Source organism: Sardina pilchardus, chromosome 5 (assembly GCF_963854185.1).
Source record: "Sardina pilchardus chromosome 5, fSarPil1.1, whole genome shotgun sequence".
Taxonomy (NCBI): Eukaryota; Metazoa; Chordata; class Actinopteri; order Clupeiformes; family Clupeidae; genus Sardina; species Sardina pilchardus.
The window spans coordinates 31126477-31148259 of record NC_084998.1 but is presented as its reverse complement, the minus strand read 5'-3'; the positions used below and the strand labels follow the sequence as shown (position 1 = coordinate 31148259).

At 43.7% G+C, this 21783-nt stretch overlaps 4 protein-coding genes across 4 annotated transcripts; 2 read left to right on the top strand and 2 right to left on the bottom strand.

Annotated features, from left to right (window-relative positions):
- The first annotated feature begins 114 nt into the window (after positions 1 to 114).
- On the top strand, positions 115 to 7003 carry vps51 (VPS51 subunit of GARP complex). The gene is made up of 11 exons (XM_062537226.1): positions 115 to 431; positions 792 to 921; positions 1043 to 1189; positions 1362 to 1581; positions 1921 to 2839; positions 3268 to 3483; positions 3649 to 3732; positions 4838 to 4972; positions 5287 to 5408; positions 5718 to 5805; positions 6516 to 7003. Exons 1-11 carry the CDS (start codon positions 237 to 239, stop codon positions 6774 to 6776), a joined length of 2517 nt encoding a protein of 838 aa, XP_062393210.1. The 5' UTR covers positions 115 to 236; the 3' UTR covers positions 6777 to 7003.
- Positions 7004 to 8018: 1015 nt separating this feature from the next.
- On the top strand, positions 8019 to 13080 carry tm7sf2 (transmembrane 7 superfamily member 2). The gene is made up of 11 exons (XM_062537225.1): positions 8019 to 8111; positions 8571 to 8678; positions 9060 to 9256; positions 9493 to 9547; positions 9747 to 9941; positions 10088 to 10191; positions 10898 to 11017; positions 11189 to 11357; positions 11526 to 11606; positions 11805 to 11927; positions 12099 to 13080. Exons 2-11 carry the CDS (start codon positions 8618 to 8620, stop codon positions 12257 to 12259), a joined length of 1266 nt encoding a protein of 421 aa, XP_062393209.1. The 5' UTR covers positions 8019 to 8111; positions 8571 to 8617; the 3' UTR covers positions 12260 to 13080.
- A 663-nt stretch (positions 13081 to 13743) lies between these two features.
- znhit2 (zinc finger, HIT-type containing 2) lies at positions 13744 to 16151 on the bottom strand. The gene is made up of 2 exons (XM_062537224.1): positions 16019 to 16151; positions 13744 to 15661 (listed from the first exon to the last, which is right to left on the bottom strand). Exon 2 carries the CDS (start codon positions 15621 to 15623, stop codon positions 13869 to 13871), a length of 1755 nt encoding a protein of 584 aa, XP_062393208.1. The 5' UTR covers positions 15624 to 15661; positions 16019 to 16151; the 3' UTR covers positions 13744 to 13868.
- Positions 16152 to 16605: 454 nt separating this feature from the next.
- On the bottom strand, positions 16606 to 18974 carry mrpl49 (mitochondrial ribosomal protein L49). The gene is made up of 4 exons (XM_062537223.1): positions 18834 to 18974; positions 18142 to 18292; positions 17254 to 17378; positions 16606 to 17065 (listed from the first exon to the last, which is right to left on the bottom strand). The coding sequence occupies exons 1-4, from the start codon at positions 18930 to 18932 to the stop codon at positions 16919 to 16921; spliced, it is 522 nt and encodes a 173-aa protein (XP_062393207.1). The 5' UTR covers positions 18933 to 18974; the 3' UTR covers positions 16606 to 16918.
- Between the last annotated feature and the right edge of the window lie 2809 nt (positions 18975 to 21783).

The following is a 21783-nucleotide window of genomic DNA, read 5'->3' as shown; positions in this document are numbered from 1 at the left end:
AAAACCGGAAAACGCAATTCAGTACTAAGAATACGTACGGTAACCTAGCCACAACGCAAGAACTTTAGTATAGTGGCGTAAAGGAAACACGAACTGGGGGGGAACCAAATCGGGTGCTTCACCGGAAACACTCCAGTCATCTGATGTTTTACTGTCTATGGATGTTATGAGTTGGCACACTCCCTGTTTCGCTTACCTTTAGTAACGTCATATATATCAAAATAATATTGGTAGATATGGAAATCGACCAGGAAGCTAGCCCTGCCACAACACCACCCGATTCTGACCCACAGCGTAAGCGCAAAGTGCACGGAATGCTAAAGCTCTACTACGGGCTCAATGATGAAGGAAAAGGCTCAGACCAAGCCGAATCGCTGGATCCCTGTGATATAAATGGGCCTCATTTCGATCCAGAGGTCTATCTCAATAAGGTAACGTATGTGTTAACTGTGCATTGGCAATTGTTCTGTAATCTAAGGTTAACGCAGTGACTAGTTTCTTGGTTCACTCGCCCGCTCCTCAGATTTCGCCACGGTTGTTTTGGTAAGGCTTGCTAGCCAGTTTTACCCTATTACCCTATTCACCATTCGTGTTTTCCATATGGCGGCTGCCAACACGCTTTTATGTAGCTTTATGTATCTTTACCTGTTGGTTAGATTCCGAATGGCAATGCAATAATTGAATTATGCCACACATTTGACCTAAACTAACGCTACCACACCATCCAGTAGGCTACAATAGCCCCTTATCATGCTCTCCTGTGACCCTGTCCCTGTTGTCTCCATTCTCAGCTGAGAAAAGAATGCTCTCTGGGCGAACTGATGGACCAGGAGAGCTGCATGGTGAAGCAGATACGTTCCTTGGATAGTGATATGCAGACGTTGGTGTATGAGAACTACAACAAGTTCATATCAGCAACAGGTTAGTTGGCACTAGCTCTGCAACCGTCTTGTCGTGCCAGCACCAGATGTTAAGGTTTCTTTCAATGTAAGGGCATGATATTATCATCTTATTACTTGTTATGCCCTTGGTCTCTTCATAGACACTATTCGGAAGATGAAGAATGATTTCAAAAAGATGGAAGATGAGATGGATTGCCTCTCTGCCAATATGTCTGCCATCACTGAGTTCAGTGCAAAGATCAGTGGAACACTGCAGGACCAACATACACAGATCACCAAGCTCTCTGGTAAAGAGGCTCAAGTGACTACCCTTACATGCAAAAGCTATAGTTTAGCCTTGTTGTAAGCCAGTAAGATGTCCATAGCTTGTAATGCATTCTCCTTCTCCTTCATATAAGTTTGTCCTTTAGATGGCTGCCTCCTGCACTTTATGTTTATTTGCAACGTTTGCTGTTTAAGGTGTTCACACACTCCTGCGCAAGCTCCAGTTCCTCTTCGAGCTCCCTGCGCGGCTGAACAAGTGCCTGGAGCTGCAGGCGTACGCTCAGGCCGTGACCTCCCACCGCCGGGCGCGCTGCGTGCTCCAGCAGTACAGCCACATGCCCTCCTTCCGTGGGATCCAGGACGACTGCAACGCCATCATGGAGCAGCTGGCACAACAGCTACGGCAGAAGTTCAGGCAAGTCTGTCATCCAGCGTCTGCATTTGCAGCAGGGAATTCTGTTCATTTGTTTTTATTAGAAAAACATGCATGTAGAACAGAAACAGAAGATAAACCAAAATTGGAGAATTCTGTTGTTTTTTGGGACAGTCCTAAAAGGGGTATTGGTGATTCAATGAGTTCTGTCATTAGCATAACCCCTCCCTTTAAGAGTTGACTGAACAAGCCCCAGTTAAAAGGTGCAGAGGATTACGCATTGCTTGGCATTATGAGTAACACATCCGTTGAGAGTAAACGTATCGAGAGTGCTGTCCAAGACGCCTCTTCTAAGTTGTGTGTGGCTCTATGTATGCGCAGGGATGGCGGCTCCAATGCAAAGGACTTGTCGGAGTGCGTCGAGCTGCTGCTCCAGCTGGACGAGCCTGCAGAGGAACTCTGCGACAAGTTCCTCAGTCACGCCCAGTCCAGACTAGAGTCGGACCTGCAAGGCCTCGAGGCAGAACTACGAGACCCGGTATCGCCCAGTAAAGCAGCAACAGAGACCTCCGCTGCGCTAAAGAAGGGGGCCTCGCCTGCTGCTGGCTCTCCCACTGATGCCTCCGTGCATGCAGGCAACCCATTCCTCTCCGGGGCCTCCAAAACGGACATCCTGGAGTTCATCGATCGGGGCTGCAACGAGTTCGTCAGCAACCTCTGCCTGGTCATCGCCTCGTACCAGGAGCTTTTCATCAACCGTCCGCAGGAGGGTGAGCTGGCCTCGAAGAACATTCCGGAGATGGCCAGCGGCAAGCTTCACGACTTCGTGGACGCCCTGGCAGTCCGCTACTTTTCCCTGGTGGAGCGGCGGATCCAGGAGGAGAAGGGGGTCGGGGACAACTCCCTGCTGGTGCGCGCCCTCGACCGCTTCCACCGCCGGCTGCAGGCCGTGACCAAGCTGCTCCCGGGGTCGGCCGTGCCGAGCCAGGGGACGGAGATCGTGGTGCAGGCGGCCCGAGAGCGGATCAAGCAGTACCTGGCGGCCCTGCAGAGCTTCTACCTGGACAGCCTGACCGACGTGAGGCAGGCCCTGGCTGCACCCCGCCTCTCCATGGGTAGCGGCACGGGCGCCGGGGTCCTCCTGGGTGGAGGAACAAGTGGGAAAGATGCACCTCCTAACCTACCCGAACTCCTGGCCTCATTTTCAGCCTCCATCTTGAATCAGATTAAATCGGTGCTGGCCTCTGTGCATCTCTTCACAGCGAAGGATATCACCTTCTCCAACAAGCCTTACTTCAAGGTGAAGACATGCTAATAACAGTGTTATATATTAATGGTATAACATGTTTGAGTTACAGCAGATTAAAGAAACACTAGGTATTTTTTTTACCTCAAAATAGACTGGTGTCTGAGAATGGTGTCTGTCTGGGACTGTGCGCTCAGAACATGTAACTATGTTAGCATGTAACCTTAGTGTATCGTGCAGGAACATGATGCTTTTTGTCACTTTTCAAAGTGTTGCCTACCCGTTTAGCATCATTTACCAACATACAGGTTCCATGAAAATCATTTGCACTGCCCTTTATGGTGGACAGTGCAAATGACTCCAAAGGTCTATCAAGCACATTGAAAACTGACACCAAGGGATAATTACGAATTGAAATACCAGTTGATATCTAAATGTCTTTTCTTAATCTGGTTTTGTGTGTACTCCTCACTGCTCATCAGGGGGAGTTCTGCAGTCAGGGCGTGCGGGAGAGCCTGGTGGTGAGCTTTATCAAGTTTATCTGCCAGTCGTCTCGTCAGTTCTGTGAGAGCACCGGGGACCGGGGCGGGTCCACTCCTCCTGCCCTCCTCCTGCTGCTCTCGCGCCTGTGTCTGGACTACGAGACGTCCACCATCTCCTACATACTCACCCTCACAGACGAACAGTTCCTGGTACAGGTAAGATTATGGCACAGTTGTCTTTCCTTGGGAGATGGTCTCTCCCTCAGAATTGTTTTATGTCCATCTGTTGATTAAACACAATATATATTTATTTTGGTATATTGATGTGGGTACTCGGTTGTGTAATGTTGTCTTCTGTGAACTGTTCCTGTTCCCCCACAGCACCACTCTCCAGTTACTGCTGTCACTGCCCTGTGTACCGAAGCCAGAGAGGCCGCGCAGAAGCTGCTCAATCACTACGTTAAGGTACGGTGCACAGCCTAGCACTCCACAACACACACAGCAGCTACACAGCAGAAGCTGCCCAATCACTACGTTAAGGTACGGTGCACAGCCTAGCACTCTACAACACACACAGCAGCTACACAGCAGCCTAGCACTCCACAACACACACTCAGCTACACAGCAGAAGCTGCTCAGTCACGGCATTACGGTACGGTGCACAGCCTAGCACTCCACAACACACACAGCAGCTACACAGCAGAAGCTGCCCAATCACTACATTAAGGTACCCATGCACAGCCTAGCACTCCACAACACACACAGCAGCTACACAGCAGAAGCTGCCAATCACTACATTAAGGTACCCATGCACAGCCTAGCACTCCACAACACACACAGCAGCTACACAGCAGAAGCTGCCCAATCACTACGTTAAGGTACCCATGCACAGCCTAGCACTCCACAACACACACAGCAGCGACACAGCAGAAGCTGCCCAATCACTACGTTAAGGTACCCATGCACAGCCTAGCACTCCACAACACACACAGCAGCTACACAGCAGAAGCTGCCCAATCACTACGTTAAGGTACGGTGCACAGCCTAGCACTCCACAACACACACAGCAGCTACACAGCAGCCTAGCACTCCACAACACACACTCAGCTACACAGCAGAAGCTGCTCAGTCACTACGTTAAGGTACGGCGCACAGCCTAGCACTCCACAACACACACAGCAGCTACACAGCAGCCTAGCACTCCACAACACACACTCAGCTACACAGCAGAAGCTGCTCAGTCACAGCGTTATGGTACGGTGCACAGTCTAGCACTCCACAACACACACAGCAGCTACACAGCAGAGTCTAACAGAGACACATCTTTTTAATTGATTCAGTGTCTATTGGTTTGCAGTGTGTCATGTTATTCAGCACATCTGCTGCATGTCGTGACCACATTACCACTAGAGCGTGCATTAGCTTGATACCCAAATGCTGTGTCGTCCAATATCCCTTACGTAATCCACACTATAGGTCAAATGTATGACACAATAAGTCTAGTGTGTTCAGGTTGCAGGATTTCTCCATTGTTTGTATCATAATACAATCATGTTCTGTTGTTCATCAGGTCCAGGGATTGATCATCTCTCAGATGTTACGGAAAAGTGTGGAGACCAGAGACTGGGTGAACACTATTGAACCGCGGAATGTGCGGGCAGTGATGAAGAGAGTTGTGGAAGATACCACGTCCATAGATGTCCAGGTAGTTAACCCTTAATTGAGTTTCATGATAGTAAGGCAACATAATTGGTCACTATCCCTGGTTGTTTAAACTATGAAATACACACAAATTATAGAAAATTAGACTGTTATCAAAATGTGGCACTTGACAAAGTCTGAGACGAATGATAATTTCTCCCGGTTTGGCTACAGATGGTCAGCTAGAGAAATTTGATTTGTAATGAGTTGACTAGCCAGCTAAACACCTATGCTAACCTATTAATGTTGTGTTTGCCTGTTTTACTGGCAATGTGTATGTTTACTGTGTATGGTGATTCATATTGTGATTCTCTGTAGGTGGGCCTTTTGTATGAGGAAGGGGTGAGAAAAGCCCACAGTAGTGATTCAAGTAAGAGGACCTTCTCCGTCTACAGCAGCTCACGACAGCAAGTCCGTTATGCACCCAGTTACACACCAAGGTAATTTCTGCCAATCTCTACCTCATTATTTAATGCTAATTATTTTATTTTTTTAAAATGTATCTTCTGCTAACATTATTCCTACAGCCAGAAGTACTCACACTTAAGTTTTATAGTTAGGCTGATAAGCAAAACAATTGTGCATTTTATAACTAAAGCGTGAAAGTTGAACCATAAAATCTTCACCCCCTAAGGCTTAATTTCAGATGTGGAGGCATTTTGTATTTGACCTCTGCTGACCTCTGGGGGTCAATGACATCATAGTGGTGATTATAGTTGCGGTCTGCTGACATAGTGCTTATGTTTCAGTGCTCCTATGGACACAAATCTCTTGAGCAACATCCACAAGCTTTTCTCTGAGAGGATCGACATCTTCAGCCCAGTAGAGTTCAATAAGGTAAAAAGATATGCCATTACTGTATGCTGGACACAAGTGGCTCATTTATGTGAATTTAACATTTTAACCAGATCAAGTTGAAGATTTTAAAGAACTTAAACGCTGCATGTGCATATACTGTACATTCCTTGTAACTACCTCCATCATGTGTGTTGTTTTATTAACATGTAATAAAGACAGTCTAACTTGCCAAGATCTACTTTTCACCATTTTCAAATTGTTGTGTTTTGGCTTAAGTTTCAAGTTTACATCTCAGTAGAGAACAAAAATCTTGGCTTTCGGCTTCTCTTGCAGCAATACGCAATAAGTCTAGGTGGTTATGTTGGTAGTGTTGTGCTGATGTTGTAGCAACTATGCTTGTTGTGCTGTGTGTGTGTGTGTGTGTGTGTGTGTGTGTGTGTGTGTGTGTGTGTGTGTGTGTGTGTGTGTGTGTGTGTGTGTGTGTGTGTGTGTGTGTGTGTGTGTGTGTGTGTGTGTGTGTGTGTGTGTGTGTGTGTGTGTGTGTGTGTGTGTGTGTGTGTGTGTGTGTGTGTGTGTGTGTGTGTGTGTGTGTGTGTGTGTGTGTGTGTGTGTGTGTGTTCACAGACAGACGCATAACAAATCTCATTGTCATTTGTAGTGGTATAACCCCCTACACATTATCCATGAATACTGTAGTGGCATTCTAGTAACATTTCCTCTATGTCTCTGTTTGTTCTCCCCTCCTCCAGGTCTCTGTGCTGACTGGGATTATTAAGATTAGTCTGAAGACGTTCCTAGAATGTGTTCGCCTGCGTACCTTCGGCCGCTACGGCCTGCAGCAGATCCAGGTGGACTGCCACTACCTGCAGATGTATCTCTGGCGCTTTGTGTCAGATGAGAACCTGGTGCACTTCCTATTGGACGAGATTGTGGGTAGTGCTGCCCATCGCTGTCTTGACCCTGCACCTATGGAGCAGAGTGTCATTGAGGTCATCTGTGAGAGAGGTTAGAATGGACACTACGTATGTCACCAGCTACTTCAGAAACTCTAAATCCACCCTTGCTGGTCTCTTGAACCTATGAATGAACTTTATGAATGGTTGCTTCAGTTGTCTCTGAGGTTGAAGTACAGGCAGTAATATATTGATTCATATTAATGTTAAAGAAATGAATTTTGTTTTATGTAATGTATGTGAAAGTTGCCTAAAATAAAAAAATAAATAAAAATGTAAACTCAGTTATTCTCTCAGCTGTTATGTCACTCACCAGTCACCACATCATGGACCAGGCAGCCAAGGACTTTGCAAGGATATGAATGCATCCTACATTTCAACTGTTTAGCTTGAGCGATTAGTTGCATAGTGGAAACCTCTACTAATAGAGTAGGGAAGTATATGGGGGGGGGGGGGGGTATTTTAGGATATCTCAGAGGAGCTGTGGCATGAGAGTGGAGGTCATCCTCAGGAAGGAGAGACACTTGTTGGATACTTGAATACATTGATGTGCAAGGTCTTTTTCTCATGACCCAAATCCCAGGACCATTGGAGCGATATCCAAAAGTCTCTTGAAGGACCTAATATTCGGCCCAAACTCTCTCTGAAAGTTAGAGGTTGTAGGTAACTTTAAAAGTCTGTGACACCTGAATATGGTCTCTTTGGAAGAGGTTGACCTCAGGATCGATAACTGAGCTAGACAACCAATCAACATAATCCAAAATTATGCTATTCCAAAAAACTGCCTGTGTTTCTGACATTTTCTGGTTCATTGGCATCAAACACTGAAATTCTGGCAATTATATGTGCAGAAAAACAGCTGAAGTGAGAGTATTAGTGAAGTGAAGTCCTTTTAAGTGTCTCTGGTATTAGCTCCTCAAATTCAGTGATGGGATGAAGTTAAAGCATGCCAAACATGAACATGAAATGAAAATGCATTATTTTACCCCATGTATTTACCGTGTTAGAAAATCATGTAGACTGAGTGAGTGGGTGCAACTTAAAAAATCGCCAAAGGTTTGTCTGACCAGCAGAAAGTAATGCCGAAATATAGTCCCTCCCAGCGACCAATACCATAATACATGTGTTGACGCAAACGGAAGAGCAACTCGCCTACCATTGGTCTATAAGATGGAGAGGCTGGTCTTTTCTAAAATGTCTGGTACCAATTGGTCTGCGCGCCAGCTCTCCACCAGTCTGCAGATAACCCTACGACAATCTCATTGGTTTAAAATCGGTTTTCGGAAGAGGAGTGTGTTTTGGGGCGGTGCATAGCACACGTTATCATCTCATTCTTTCTCATCTTTATTGTTGTCGGACTTGACACCTGAAGTAGCCTAGTTTGGGGGGACGGTAAGTGAAAAAATTCGGTATCTGGGTTATTGTGTCACATCATAGCCTACATTTTGCATGTGGTCTGTGTTTAAAACAGCACTGCATTCTATGAAATGAATTGCGAATGTCTAGAGATGTTCATGTATACTGGGAGATAGTAAAAGAAAGGCTGGGATGAGGAGAATACAGTGTAGCCTACCGCAGTGGGCTATTCGCTTCATATAGTAACCTAATGTTATTTAGTTATTGATGCGATTTATAAGATAATCCAGTTCTCAGAGTTGTATTAGTTGTGTGACTCATAGCCTACCCTTTAATTATCATTTGGTGGTACAGACAATATTTCAACGTTTCAGTGTTTCATATTTCAATATTCCAATGTTTTCATAAACACAACACAGGTTGTATAAGTGTTACATCAAGTTATGCAAACTCCAGGGGTCAAAGTTCTCCGCTGTCACTTCTCATCATTTATAGCTTCCTTCACACCGGACCAGTCTGAATTGGACAAGCAGACGACTAGCATGAAGTCTAGCAAACAGAAATCGCCACACACGACTGAGAAGGAATTTGGCGGAACTCTGGGTAAGGAGCAGGACATAGATTTTACACCATCATCATCAACCGTATGTTATTCCAGGGGAAATTGACTGAAAAGTGTTCCTTTACAGCAAAAACAAAGAATCAAATAGAAACAAATTGTATTTGTATAATTTTAGCTGAAGTTGAAAGTATAAATAAACTACAAAAGTATGCATAGGCTACTACACAGGCCTACTTACTCTTGCTGTCACAGGGCTCTCTTGAAAAATATATTGATCTCAATGGGACTCTCCTGGAAAAGGATAAATAAATGAAAATACACATAGACTGTGATCAAACAAGGATTTTCATACTCTCTGTGCTCTGACTGACTCATTACTCCCTTTGCTTCTCATTCCCTCCTATCCGCCGGCCTCTCTGAAGGAGCCACCTGCATCCCCGTGTTCCTGCCCCTCACGGTGCTCTACCTCCTGAGTGTGTGCCGCTCACCTGCAGCCAGTGTGCTGCAATGGCCTCCCCCCCTGCCTCACGCAACCTTCCTGTGGGATCCCGTGGCTCTAGCCATTGTAGTCGGGTGGATGCTCCTTCAGAGCTTTCTTTATCTTCTACCCATTGGAAAGGTAAATCAAGTCATTTTCCCCCCCTGAAATATTGTGCGATCGTACTTCTGTCCATTGTGAGGTGAACTACAACTTGTATGCTGAGGATAAGAAGGGCTTTGAGATTCCTTATGTGTGCTTAATAATTTCTTCAGTAGACATAAGAACACAAGTGTTAACTATATATCTTATCTAAGGTTATCTGTAATTACGCTCTTGTTTTAATTTGTCCTATTTACTGTTGCTTGCCTTGGCAGCTATCTGAGGGATTAGTGCTTAGAGATGGTTCCAGACTGAAGTATCCCATTAATGGTATGTTATAGAACTCGGTAGTTCTGTGTGTGTGTTTGTGTGTGTGTGTGTGTGTGTGTGTGTGTGTGTGTGTGTGTGTGTGTGTGTGTGTGTGTGTGTGTGTGTGTGTGTGTGTGTGTGCGTGCGTGCGTATATATGTTTTATTTTATTTATTTTGTTACGCCAACTCCCTCATGAAGGTGATTATTGTGCCCTGTAGGGTACTACGCCTTGTGCTGCAGTGCTGTGGTCATCGGTCTGGGCCTGTGGCTGGACATGCCCCTGGCGTATCTCTTTGAGCTGATCATCCCTCTGGCCGTTGCTGCAATTGCAGTGTCATACCTGCTCTCCCTTTACCTGTACATCAGGTCTTTCTGGGCACCTGCTCATGATTTGGCCTTAGGTGGCAACACAGGTGAGATTTAATGAAAAAATAACCAGCAAAGTAATTCACTGACTGTGTCGAGGGGGCTACAAATTATATTGTACAGGTAATTTGGGTCTGATGGTATAGATGGTACTGTACTCCAGTTGCTGATGTGTTTTCTGCTTGTTTCCCAGGGAATCCAATGTATGATTTCTTTATTGGACGTGAACTGAATCCTCGCATCGCTGGATTTGACCTGAAGTACTTTTGTGAACTCCGACCTGGTTTGATTGGCTGGGTGAGTTGACACCTTTGTCTGTCTGCATAACACTGTGCCATAAAGACACAAATAGGCTTCGTTACATGATCTCAATGGGGGTCTTACTAATATTTTGTATTTCATTTTCAAAATGGGAGGTTTGAGAGAGATAAGACTTATTATTATCACCTAGAACAAGTATGAGTTGTTGACTTTATTTTAAAAGATCTGTTTTCTTATCGGACATGGTCATTTTAATAACTGCATGAGTGAAGATCAAAGTCAGTCCTGAGAGTATAGGTCATTTACTGATTCACTGCCCCAGTTTCGTAGTGTACAATGTTTTATCTTTAAAATGATAATCCAATTATGTGTCATAGATTAATGGACAATAAAGATTATCTGTCATAGTATTTTGTGTTCAATAAGGCAGGTCTGATCAATCTAAATGTAGATTTCACGATTAGGTTAATTCTGCTGGTTTAGAAAATAAACAAGCTGGGTAAATAGGTAGTTTGTTCATTTCCGTCATTGTGTAACTGGGATAAAGGTGAGGTCCTGTCAGAGGTCAGAAAGATGTGTTTACAAAGGATCATGGTCTCTTTCAACCCTTCTTAAGAATGTCTCCCTCTAGAGTTAAACCATGTAAATCCTAGTGATATATCAAAATAGAGATCCTTCTTTCATATATTTAGGTTTATATTATTACTTTTTTATATTTCATTTTGTTTCCCTTTCGTTAAAGGTGGTTCTGAATCTGGCAATGTTGCTGAAAGAGGTGGAACTGAGGGGATCTCCATCTCTTGCCATGCTACTGGTCAACAGCTTTCAGCTGCTCTATGTCACTGATGCACTGTGGAATGAGGTGAGAGGATGGGAGAAATCGCATTGGGGAACTATGCCTTGCCAACTTGCTGATTGATTCTTCTGGAAATATTTTAATCTGACCAGACCTGCACTTGTATCTGTGTGTCTATCCTACTATGTTCATGTGTTGAATGTCCTTTGTTTCTCTATATTTTTTGTTAACTTGCAGGAAGCAGTTCTGACGACCATGGACATAGTTCATGATGGGTTTGGTTTCATGCTGGCCTTCGGGGACCTGGCCTGGGTGCCATTCACTTATGGACTGCAGGCTGTTTTCCTGGTGGCACATCCACAGTCACTCAGTCCACTGGGAGCAGCAGGAATAGTGCTTCTAAATGGTAACATGAAATAGGCTGTTGGGTGTGGCTTGATTTTGATTTATCAAATTGTCAGATGTTGTCTTAGCTTTGTCGATTATTTGTAATGATCATTTGTAATGAGTATACATCACTGCAGGAAACATTAACCTGAACAGATGAGGTCTAACTACACGTTTTACCTTCAAGGACTTGGCTATTACATCTTCAGGAAGTCAAACTCCCAGAAGAATCAATTCCGACGTGACCCCACCCAACAAAGTGTGGCAAGTAAGTCGACATGTTAAACAATCCTTTGTCCACTATGCTTTAAATTGCACATGTTCCAATTATTTGGCCATCTCCTCTTGAGATAGTAACCTCCAGAATGTTAAATCTGATCTGGTGACAGTGTCAATAATTTAAAGCCTGATCAGTCAAAGCATAACCAGGATCGACTCATTTTACCCTCCGTGCTACTTCCTACAGAACTGGAGACCATTGCCACGGCAACAGGGAAGCGGCTGTTGGTTTCAGGTTGGTGGGGGTTTGTCCGGCATCCAAACTATCTAGGCGATATCCTCATGGCCTTGGCATGGTCACTTCCATGTGGTAAGTTTTGCATTCCACATAGTTGGATTTAGTCCTGTGAAATGTTTCTGTTTGTTGCAGCCTTTAAACAACAATGCCGAGGAACCTTTTCAAAAAAGAATTGAAACAGTGAAGTCTAACACAGCTCTTCTCAGCTCAGCTCCATAATGTCTGTCTGTTTGTGTCTTATAGGGTTCTCACACATCGCCCCATATTTCTACGTCATTTACTTCTCCATCCTGCTGATCCACCGCGAGGACAGAGATGAGAGGCAATGCAGGGCCAAGTATGGCTTGGCCTGGGATACATACTGCAAAAGAGTCCCTTACAGGATCATCCCTTACGTGTACTAAGAACCCAGAGACTTCTGAGATGAACTGACATACAGTAGGCAGATATATTCCCCACGCAGCCAGGAACATCAAGAAGAGGCCGCTTTTAGTGCGCTTATCTGGATAATAAGAGCTACAGTAAGGCTGACTGTTTTGGAAGTAACGGGAGGGTAAATCACTGATGGGATCCTTGAATGTGAAAGATAAGGCATCAGTGACGCGTGGGTACATTCACAGGTGACCCAAACTCACCTGGTGCTATACTTCAACCTGACCGCAACTCGAAATGCAAGTATTGTGTAACAGAAAACTATACCCTACCAGCATTTTTTTTTTTTTTAAATGTGTTCATGTTTTGAGCAAACATTTCCACTGTAAGTTTGAATGAGAATAGAATTGCCCTGTCCTACAATTTGGCCTGAATCATCTGAAGCATGTACAGTATGTCAGAGCAACAAATTTAGCTCAAACTTCTCCTGCACTATCTCTATTCTCCAGGCAGGAAGCCTGACACAGCGCTGCGCATCCTCAGTACACTGTATCTTCTCAAGATTAGTCAGCCAATTATGTTTTAGAAAACCACCAACAGCTTTGCTGAGTCAGCTACTCAGATACTCAGTGGAGAACATATATGGTCAGGCTTACTTGGAGTGCCTGAAATGAATATCACATAAGAATCGGAAATCAAGGAATGTTTCACATGTTCTTTTATGGCGTGTGTATTTACTACTACAGTAGTTTCCTTTAATGTTTTCACTGTGCCACATTAGCTAGTAGCTAGTGTTGCATCTTGTGTCATTCACCAACAAGCAAACTTACTACACTGAACTTACTACACTGAGTCTTAAAGGGATAGTTCGGATTTTAAGACACGAAGTTGTATGGGTTCCCTGTCAGCAACGTAGTGCATCAGCACTGACTTACCCCCGACAGCGTCCAGTGAGCCGAGATCCAGCCGGTTTTAGATCGTTTTTGATGCTGAAGAAAGTAGTCCGGCAAGTTTCTGGGGTCACGAAAGTAAAGTGTTTTTCTTCTCAAAACCATATGCGTTCAACAGAGTGATATATTTGCACCACAAAAACGTTGTCCAGGAAAAATTCAAACCTCGTTATCACTTACTTATTTTTCGCGATTCCTATCACTGCGCGCTACTGACAGCTGGACAACGTTTTTGTGGTGCAAATATATCACTCTGTTGAACGCATATGGTTTTGAGAAGAAAAACACTTTACTTTCGTGACCCCAGAAACTTGCTGAAGAAAATAGTCCGGCATCAAAAACGATCAAAAACCGGCTGGATCTCGGCTCACAGGACGCTGTCGGGGGTAAGTCAGTGCTGATGCACTACGTTGCTGACAGGGAACCCATACAACTTCGTGTCTTAAAATCCGAACTATCCCTTTAAGTTGTACCAGTCAGGTTTACAGCTACAATGTTAAGCAAGCCATATTATGCAAAATAGATCATATGTTTTGTTTTTGTATTTCATAATAAATGTTACCAAATTTGACTGGAAATCATCATTTTATTTGAGCTAAAACCAAAAGAATGCCACTTATAAGACATTTGTGGGGAAGTAGCATTTTAATATACCGTATACAAATATAAGTCCATTTATTTCATTAAGTGTTTAATCAACCTCCTCTATCAGAGTACCTCTTCCCTTCTTTCTGCTCTTCTCCACACCTTTCTTGTCCTCTTCCAAAACCCTTCTCTCACCTTCTCTCCTCAAATGCTCCCTCCACACACCAGCAGCAAGCATGTCCACTGCCTGAGAGTTCTCCTTTGCCCACGACTGCAGGAACTCACACTTTTTCATTGCTTGGAAATACTTCTTCTTGGATTCAGCGCAGTTTCCCTCTTTGGGCAAGAGCCCTCTCACTTTGGCCATGGCTCCACGGAGCTCTGACAACGCAGCCAGGGAGTAGCCGACGGAGTCTCTGCCGCTCTGCCCAGTCAGGACATGGGCCACAGCTTCCACTGCTCGTGCTGGGGCCCGCGGGTCATCGCGGTCAAAATAACCAGCGGTGGACACTGCCGTCACTGCAGCTTCAAGAGACTCATGGAGGGAGCTGAACACCCTGTTTGTGGATAAGCCATCAGAGATGGCAAACACAGCCTGACAGAACTCCTGCAGCATCTCCTCCTCAGAGATATCGCCATTGAAAAGGCACAAGGAGAATGTGTAGCCATATACTACATTGATGAGAGTGTAACCCAGTAAAGGAGAGGGGTTTTTAGTAAGGGAGTGAAGTGCTGGAATCTTACTGATATTCACAGGTGGTACATTACTATTAGGCTTATTTTTGTGTTCTTCTAAAACTTCAATGTGATCTCCCTTATTTTTTTGCTTGTTTGTTTTTTTACTTTTACTCACTGGTTTTACTTGAGCTGCGTCTTTAGTCTGTTCAGCCTCTTCCTGAGCAGTCACACACTCAGTCCTTTCCACATGTGCTCCTTTTCCTTCTCCAACGTTGACCTTGTTCACACCATTTCCTTTTGGAACATTCCCTGTCTTCTCATCCAGCTTGTGAGTCGAATCCTCACTCATGACCTCCAGAAGGACTTCTTTTGGTTTGTCATGTACCTCCCACCAAGGCCTCCAAATGGGTATCAATCCTCCGATGGCACATCCTTTCACTAATGCCTCAAATTTCTCTCTATCCTGGCGACTCAACAAAGCCCACAGTTCCTCTTCTGACAATGAGTCAATATCAAGGCCAGCTAACTTATCTGCCAAGTCTTGATCTCCTCCCTCCTCTGTGAGGTCATCCTCTCTTGGCCCATCCCCACCTTCATCAATGTCTCTGAGTCTTAAAAGTATCTTCTGAATTTCCTCTGTGTTCTCTTCTCCGCTTGTCTGAATCTCTGCCAGCCGAGAGAGAAGCTCCAGGGCCTCAGTCCCACTGGGTTCTGCCTCCTCTCCTAGTTCCTCTGCAATGTGCTCCAGCTCTCCCTCGTTCTTTCTTACCCTTAGCAGAATCTCCTGCATCTTCTCCCTGCCCTCTTTCTCTGTCAGCCCTGTATTTTTCAACTCCTCGAGCACAGACTCCTTATAGAATTCCTCTGAACATCCGGAGTGAGCTGGGCTTCGATAACAGGCCAAGCTGCAGTACATTATGTTACACCGCGGGCAGGTGTAACAATATGGCTTAGATAAGCACAAGCCACACACTTGCTGAGTGGATCCATCAGTGTCATTCTTCACAGCTGGGGTCAAAAGGTCGCTTGTGTCCGAAGCTCCTCTTCTTGGAAGCACAATTCCATCCTTGTCAACAAGTTCTGTCTCTGTCTCTTCTTCCAGGCGCTCTTGCTCCCGTGGTCTGATGTCAGTTAACATTGACCGTACACGCGATGGTAGTTTTCGTCTTACAATGCAATCCATGGTTAACTGATAGTCAGTGCATCATGATGAAAACATCCCTTAAACAAATAAAATCACATTTAATTACACAGTAAAGTTTAGCCAGAGGTTCATGACAGTGCGCACCACTGAACACAAACCAGCAGCGGTTATAAAGTTATCTTATCTTTAAAAGTATCACCATTTCCAAGACTCTCTCATCAACGAATGTCAAAGCTCATGGTTCACCAGAAAGCATAGTTGCTAGTTTGTTCATTTATATCAAGACATTGGCAGGTTCAAGACAAAGCCATATCGATGGCTTTGGTTCAAGACTGTGAGCGCAAACGTTAGCATAACGTTGCGACCTGTCAAGTTTTTGGTGGACCGTACTTCGTTAACTGGCACCATTGTAACGTATACAACGTATATCTCACCTTGCATAGTCCAATTAAAACCTGGTTATTGGGTTGTATCCACGTTCACTCTAGCCAGAGTAAAACTCAGTAACTTAATCTCCAAAATAAAAATCTAGTGACCCACGTCCCACGACAGTAAGTCCTGTTAGTGGTTGTCGCTGTTAAATGACGTCATGTTAAAGGGGCATTTGGAGTACCATAATAATGTGCAGTTTTTGCAAGTTCAGTGGTCGTAACCTTCCCTGCCTTCTTGATCGACTTGGACGATTTAATGGACTCTATAAGAATTTCCAAAAATGCTAAGGCACCAAGAACTGTTCTTCTATATAGGACTTTGTACTGACGATTGACGAATGTCTGATTTTAACTTTGGCCTACTTTTTACTTTTCTCCCTTCAACTCCTACAGCCCTGCCTTGGTCAATGCATGGTTTTATTCTGTATGGTATGCACCCCTGTTTGTGTGTGTGTGTGTGTGTGTGTGTGTGTGTGTGTGTGTGTGTGTGTGTGTGTGTGTGTGTGCGTGCGCGTGCGCGTGTGCGTGCGCGTGTGTGTGTGTGCGCGTGTATATATAGAAAGAATGGCAAGAATTGAAACACAGTAAAATGATTAGCAACTATCCATTTATTTTTGCAACAGGACCATATACAGAGTTTTGCATCAAAGTCTTCAAACGACCCCACTCTCAACAGACAGACAGACAGACAGACACACACACACACACACACACACACACACACACACACACAGGGTGCTATATACAATCTTAAACATAAAAAAGGCAACTGCAGAGGGTGAAACAATGCAATTATGTATTTAATGTGGATACACTACAGTTTTGTGTCCTTACAGCAATTCCACCACAGAGTGCTTTTAGAATAATTTATCATTTTATTGTTGCAGGGACGTTATTGTGGAATTAAAAACCTTTGCTTAGCAGCCATTCCTTAAGTTCTTTATCAAAATGGCCCTTCACTCTAATGCTTCCAGTCACTTCATTAACTTGTGTAGGTAGATCTCTTCCAGTAACCTCCATCAGGTAGTCTTTCATATCCTTCTCGAGTGCCTTTATTTCAATATAAAAAAAAGAACACACAAAGCAAATTAAATTGAAAAAAAAGGTGCACATTATCAATGCAATATCAAAATATACATGATTACTTTGCAGCTTGTGCTCACAAAACATGATCTAAATAAATGAACAGCTGACCAGACAGAAAATGTATGCATTTCGTACGCGAGTGTCACACTCACCCAAATGTCACCTTCCACCTTGCGCACTATAGTAGACTTTTGACTCCCGTGTTTGATGTCCGTGTAGATTGGTACATTGTGCATGCGAGAGCGTCGAATCATGTATGGCAAATCAGGAGGAACCTCTTCAGAGGGAACAGTGATGGTTGGAAGGGGAAACACGCACTGAGTCAGTTTGAAGTTTACGTTTAATGTAAAATTGTGAAACATTGAGTAGAAATTTCCATGCGACTGCCTTGAAGTAAAGTTTGCAATTCATGCTCAACAAAATATTTCAGTAGGGTACAAGGGAACTATGCATTACGAAGAAGCCACATAATCAGTGGGAGCCTGTGCTTTTTTCCCTGCAACAAGAAGGTTCCATCTGCGGTTTATGGAAGACAGTGGCATGGCCTGGTTAGGAATGTCCAGTGGCCCGGTGGTTGGGGACCACTGGAATTCCCCATCCTGCTACTTGAACACAAGAAGATGATTGGTTGCAGCAGCGCTCCGATTGAGCTCTGCCTATGGTGAGTTCCCAGACCCTAGATCTGGCTCGTCGGGCTAGTGAGCTAATTGAACCCTATGAGAAATGCTCTCGTATGCCTGTGGTGTGTCAATTAATTATGCGGGTACCAGCAATGTTTGCGGAGAAGCAGACACAAGAGAGACAAAAATGTACCGGAACTGTTTTCCGGTGCGCTCTGGCCCACTTCAAGCACTGATGATGTGAGCATACATGAGGTACCAGCCAGTCCACTATCATATTTAGTTACACCCCTTTACCAATAAGAATGTAGTTCCATATTGAAAAAAGGTTGAATGTATGAGGGCATAATTAGGCTAATATGTCCTGCACAAAAGCTCAAATATACCTGTATCTACTTTATGAAATTGTGCTGATCTTACCTGATGGTGGAATCCAGCCGGAAGGAGTAGGGCCATCATGTGTAGGAGGTTTAGGAACACGAGAGGAAGGTATTAACCTCTCAACAAATGCATACTCTTCTGTTGACTCAATTAGACCAGACGACTTCTGAGCATCAGACCTGGAGTCGGTCTGTTTTCAAGACAGAAATATAGTACAATTTTAAGAAACTGACATCACAAAGGGGAATTGGTCACATATGCAAATGCAATGCCACCCAGAAAACACTGAAAAGGCCAAACAAAGGTTATATTGGAAATTCTGAGACTTGATACTGAACTCCATCTCTGGACTAAAGCGAACAAAAGAGCAGATGAAAAGAACACTTCCCATTCAAGATTCCACCACTAACGTAGGCTACAGGTAAATGTGAGCACAATGTGAAGAATATAACCTGCTAGTTAAATCAGCAAATTATATAACCAGATACTTTATAATGACTGTGGTATATAACACCAGTCCAGTGCCATATGCTGTAGTACTTGCGATGTTTAGTGCTAGTACATTACTACAGTAATGTACCAACAATGTTCCAGAAATCAAATCACAAGAACGCTAGCCTTAAAGCTAACAGTTAACGGGTAACATTATAGCTGTTATGAGTTAGGTGATAAACACCATTGTCACAAGAATCGTACGCTATTTATAATGTAACATTTGTCATTCTACTGACCTGTACCGATGTTGTGATGTTTGCTAAGTGTCTGGTTTGGCTGAAAACTCTGACAAGTCTGCATATTGTCAGATTCATGTTCCTCAGGGAGGCCGCCATCTTTGTGAGCGTCGTCCTTGAACGTCACGTGGTTTGGAGCTGATACAAACGCTTTTTGAAATTGGGGGCCACCGTAGCTGAATTTGTAATGCTTTGCACTTACCGCATTGCATTCTATGATTGCATTACATACATTATGTGATCTATATGTCATGGTGGCGGCCTATTCATTTGTTAAGTGAAATAGTAGCGTAACATAAGCACAAACAAAATAAAGATCAGGATCTTTGGGGTTACTTTGGAATCCATTTGAAATCAACCATGCACGCTTACGTATCAGGCCATAGGCTGGCGTATTTTCAGCATATCCTATCCATAGATTTTATCTATATCTTGATATATCCTTGGTCATTATGCGCTCCTTATTTTGTCCAATTACATGGATTGAAATGGGTGTGCAAGCAACTCATCAGTGTGTTGCACAGACAGGGCCAAAATGATTAGCCCCCCTGAACTTATGGAACATATTACTCTAAAATTCTCCCTGAAATTTACATCCCCGGGCAAATTTTAAAAAGCAAACATTCACCAGTGTTATTATGTGGTATCTGCATTTTAGAGTGTTAATATTATTATTAGGAATGCTTAATCTCAAATTGTGTGTGGAATGGCCAAAATAATTAGCCCCATGTGAATTTCGTTGCTTTAAACACACACGACAAGCCGCTAGCCGCACCTTTGTAGTCAGTTAGTGCCCAGACAACACCTGAACATCCAATCAGCATTGATTACCTAAAGACTCCAAGGAACAGGCCTACAGCACTTGAACACCTGTCTGAGAGGGGACTGCCTTTACAAGCATTCTGAAGATGAAAGAAATCAGTCTGGACCTCAGAAAGAAGAAAATAATTTAGGGGGAAGGCTATACTGAAATTTCTAGATGTTTCACCGTCTCTAGAACAGCTGCGCAAGGCATCATTACAAAGTACAGAGTTCCATGTGTGTGCATAACAAACCTAGGTGTGGATGCTAATCACCAGGGATGTAAGCAAGCATCCCGCACATCCGCCAAAATGATAGTTGCTGATCTTGAGTCTGGTTGGAAACTGAGTTATAAGGACGTGTTTGACTCAATTGACATTCTTATTAAGCTAACGATCAAACAACAACTGCTTGTTTCATAAATATTTTACTATTTTTTTGATGAAAACAAGTTGCATGTGATCTTCATATTTACAATCATGGTCTGTTTCAATTACAACGGCAGGAAACAATTGGCACATGTTAAGTGACAGTCTTCTTCTGAGCTTTTCCAACTGGATCGATAAATAGAACCACTGCCCAGGATGCCAAAGCTGTAATACAGAGATCACAAAACATTAAACCATGGCCAAACTTAAGGCAACTGCCCCTCATGATGCACTTTACTTTACAACAGTAGTTTGTAGGAACACCCCCCCTCCTCCCCCCACCACCCCACAACATTCAATGCATAGTAATGTTATACACCATCTGAAAGATTGGACTCTTGGGAATCCAAAAGTGTTTTTTTTTTTATTATTTAGAATCTGTATAGCTTTACATTGTAAGATGAATCATACTATGTCTTAATTAAATTTAATCAAAAATGCCCTCCGCTTTTGGTGGCACCCTGACAGCTGGCTGCAGTGTAGCTGCACTACAACAAGTAGATGCAACATATTGGATACTGAAATATTCACAAGAATCAATAGAAATTGAATCTTCATGTTGTTATATTAGTTGTCCAGATGTATAGTCTAGCTTATATACAACCATTGATCCAACAAAGTAAAAAAACAAAAAACTGTATGCCAGAACACCTGACATACAATCCAAAAAGTCTACAAGAAACCTCAGTGTTGCCTTTAATTTGAGACCAAGATTATGCTTCTACACAAAGGGGTTCATGTGCAGTAAGCATTTGATTGTCAGTATGCATTTTGGATAGTTAAAAGTCCTATGGGGAGTTTCCATAGGGGGGGTTTAAAAAGGCATGAGCATACCTTAGCAAATAATGATCTACAACACTCATATTTCATTTTATATTGATCTACTTTTCCACACAGCTTCACAAGACCTGCTGCTAGGGCTCAGCTGTGTTTCCTAGACTAGAGGGCTGATATGTGGTCAGTTCAGAGCTTGCAATCCGCCAAGAAGAAAAAAATATATTCTAACCTCTGTGGCCCTGTGTCAGTACATCACATTTCGGGGGGAAAGCCTAGAGATGGCCCTGTTCTTAAGAGAGTTAAGTAAATGTGCTAAAAAAATAATAGACTGATTTCATCTATAGAGACATAGCAAGCCTAATGTTCGTGACAATTGGTTATACGTCACCTGCAGAAAAAGCTATTTGGGCAACGGTTCCAATGGATGTGGGTCCTCCTTGTCGCATCGTTTTTCGAGCAGCCATATACACATATCCCGCAGAGAGCAGAATTGCACTACCAGAGAGAACTCGGCAACTCCAGCAACCACGGAAAAGACTACCAGTGGGATGTGCAGGCGGTTCTGTTCCTGGTATTTGTTCGAGTGGCGAACGTGACATTGTCAGGCGTAGGTAGCGTTACCTTTCTTTTAGGTCTATGAGCGTTACTCAGAATAGGATTCAGATCTTACACCCATGTCCATATAAACGTGTAAAGTCAAAAGGGTCTCCCAAAATGCAAACAAATTACTGCGACGTGTTTACAGTTGAATGTTGACGCTTGTGACGGCTGGAAAGAAAAGTAGCAGATGACCTAGCAGTAGCCTACCACAGCTAGCACGTTTGAGTCGACTTCCTATGACGTTTGAATTGAATTTCAAAATAAAAGTTACGGGCCCTGATTCTTCTAAGCTGAAGTCCTGGGGTGCCTCTCATTATGCCTCCTCGATCCTCGATGCTCGATCC

Coding starts and splice junctions, on each gene's coding strand:
- vps51 (XM_062537226.1), top strand. CDS start 237: ATGGAAATCGACCAGGAAGCTAGCCCTGCCACAACACCACCCGATTCT. Junction 922..1,042: donor CAAGTTCATATCAGCAACAG/GTTAGTTGGCAC, acceptor GTCTCTTCATAG/ACACTATTCGGAAGATGAAG. Junction 5,806..6,515: donor GCCCAGTAGAGTTCAATAAG/GTAAAAAGATAT, acceptor CCCCTCCTCCAG/GTCTCTGTGCTGACTGGGAT.
- tm7sf2 (XM_062537225.1), top strand. CDS start 8,618: ATGAAGTCTAGCAAACAGAAATCGCCACACACGACTGAGAAGGAATTT. Junction 9,548..9,746: donor ACTGAAGTATCCCATTAATG/GTATGTTATAGA, acceptor TGTGCCCTGTAG/GGTACTACGCCTTGTGCTGC. Junction 10,192..10,897: donor GACCTGGTTTGATTGGCTGG/GTGAGTTGACAC, acceptor CTTTCGTTAAAG/GTGGTTCTGAATCTGGCAAT.
- znhit2 (XM_062537224.1), bottom strand. CDS start 15,623: ATGGATTGCATTGTAAGACGAAAACTACCATCGCGTGTACGGTCAATG.
- mrpl49 (XM_062537223.1), bottom strand. CDS start 18,932: ATGGCGGCCTCCCTGAGGAACATGAATCTGACAATATGCAGACTTGTC. Junction 18,293..18,833: donor ACATCACAACATCGGTACAG/GTCAGTAGAATG, acceptor TCTTGAAAACAG/ACCGACTCCAGGTCTGATGC. Junction 17,379..18,141: donor CGGCTGGATTCCACCATCAG/GTAAGATCAGCA, acceptor TTCCCTCTGAAG/AGGTTCCTCCTGATTTGCCA.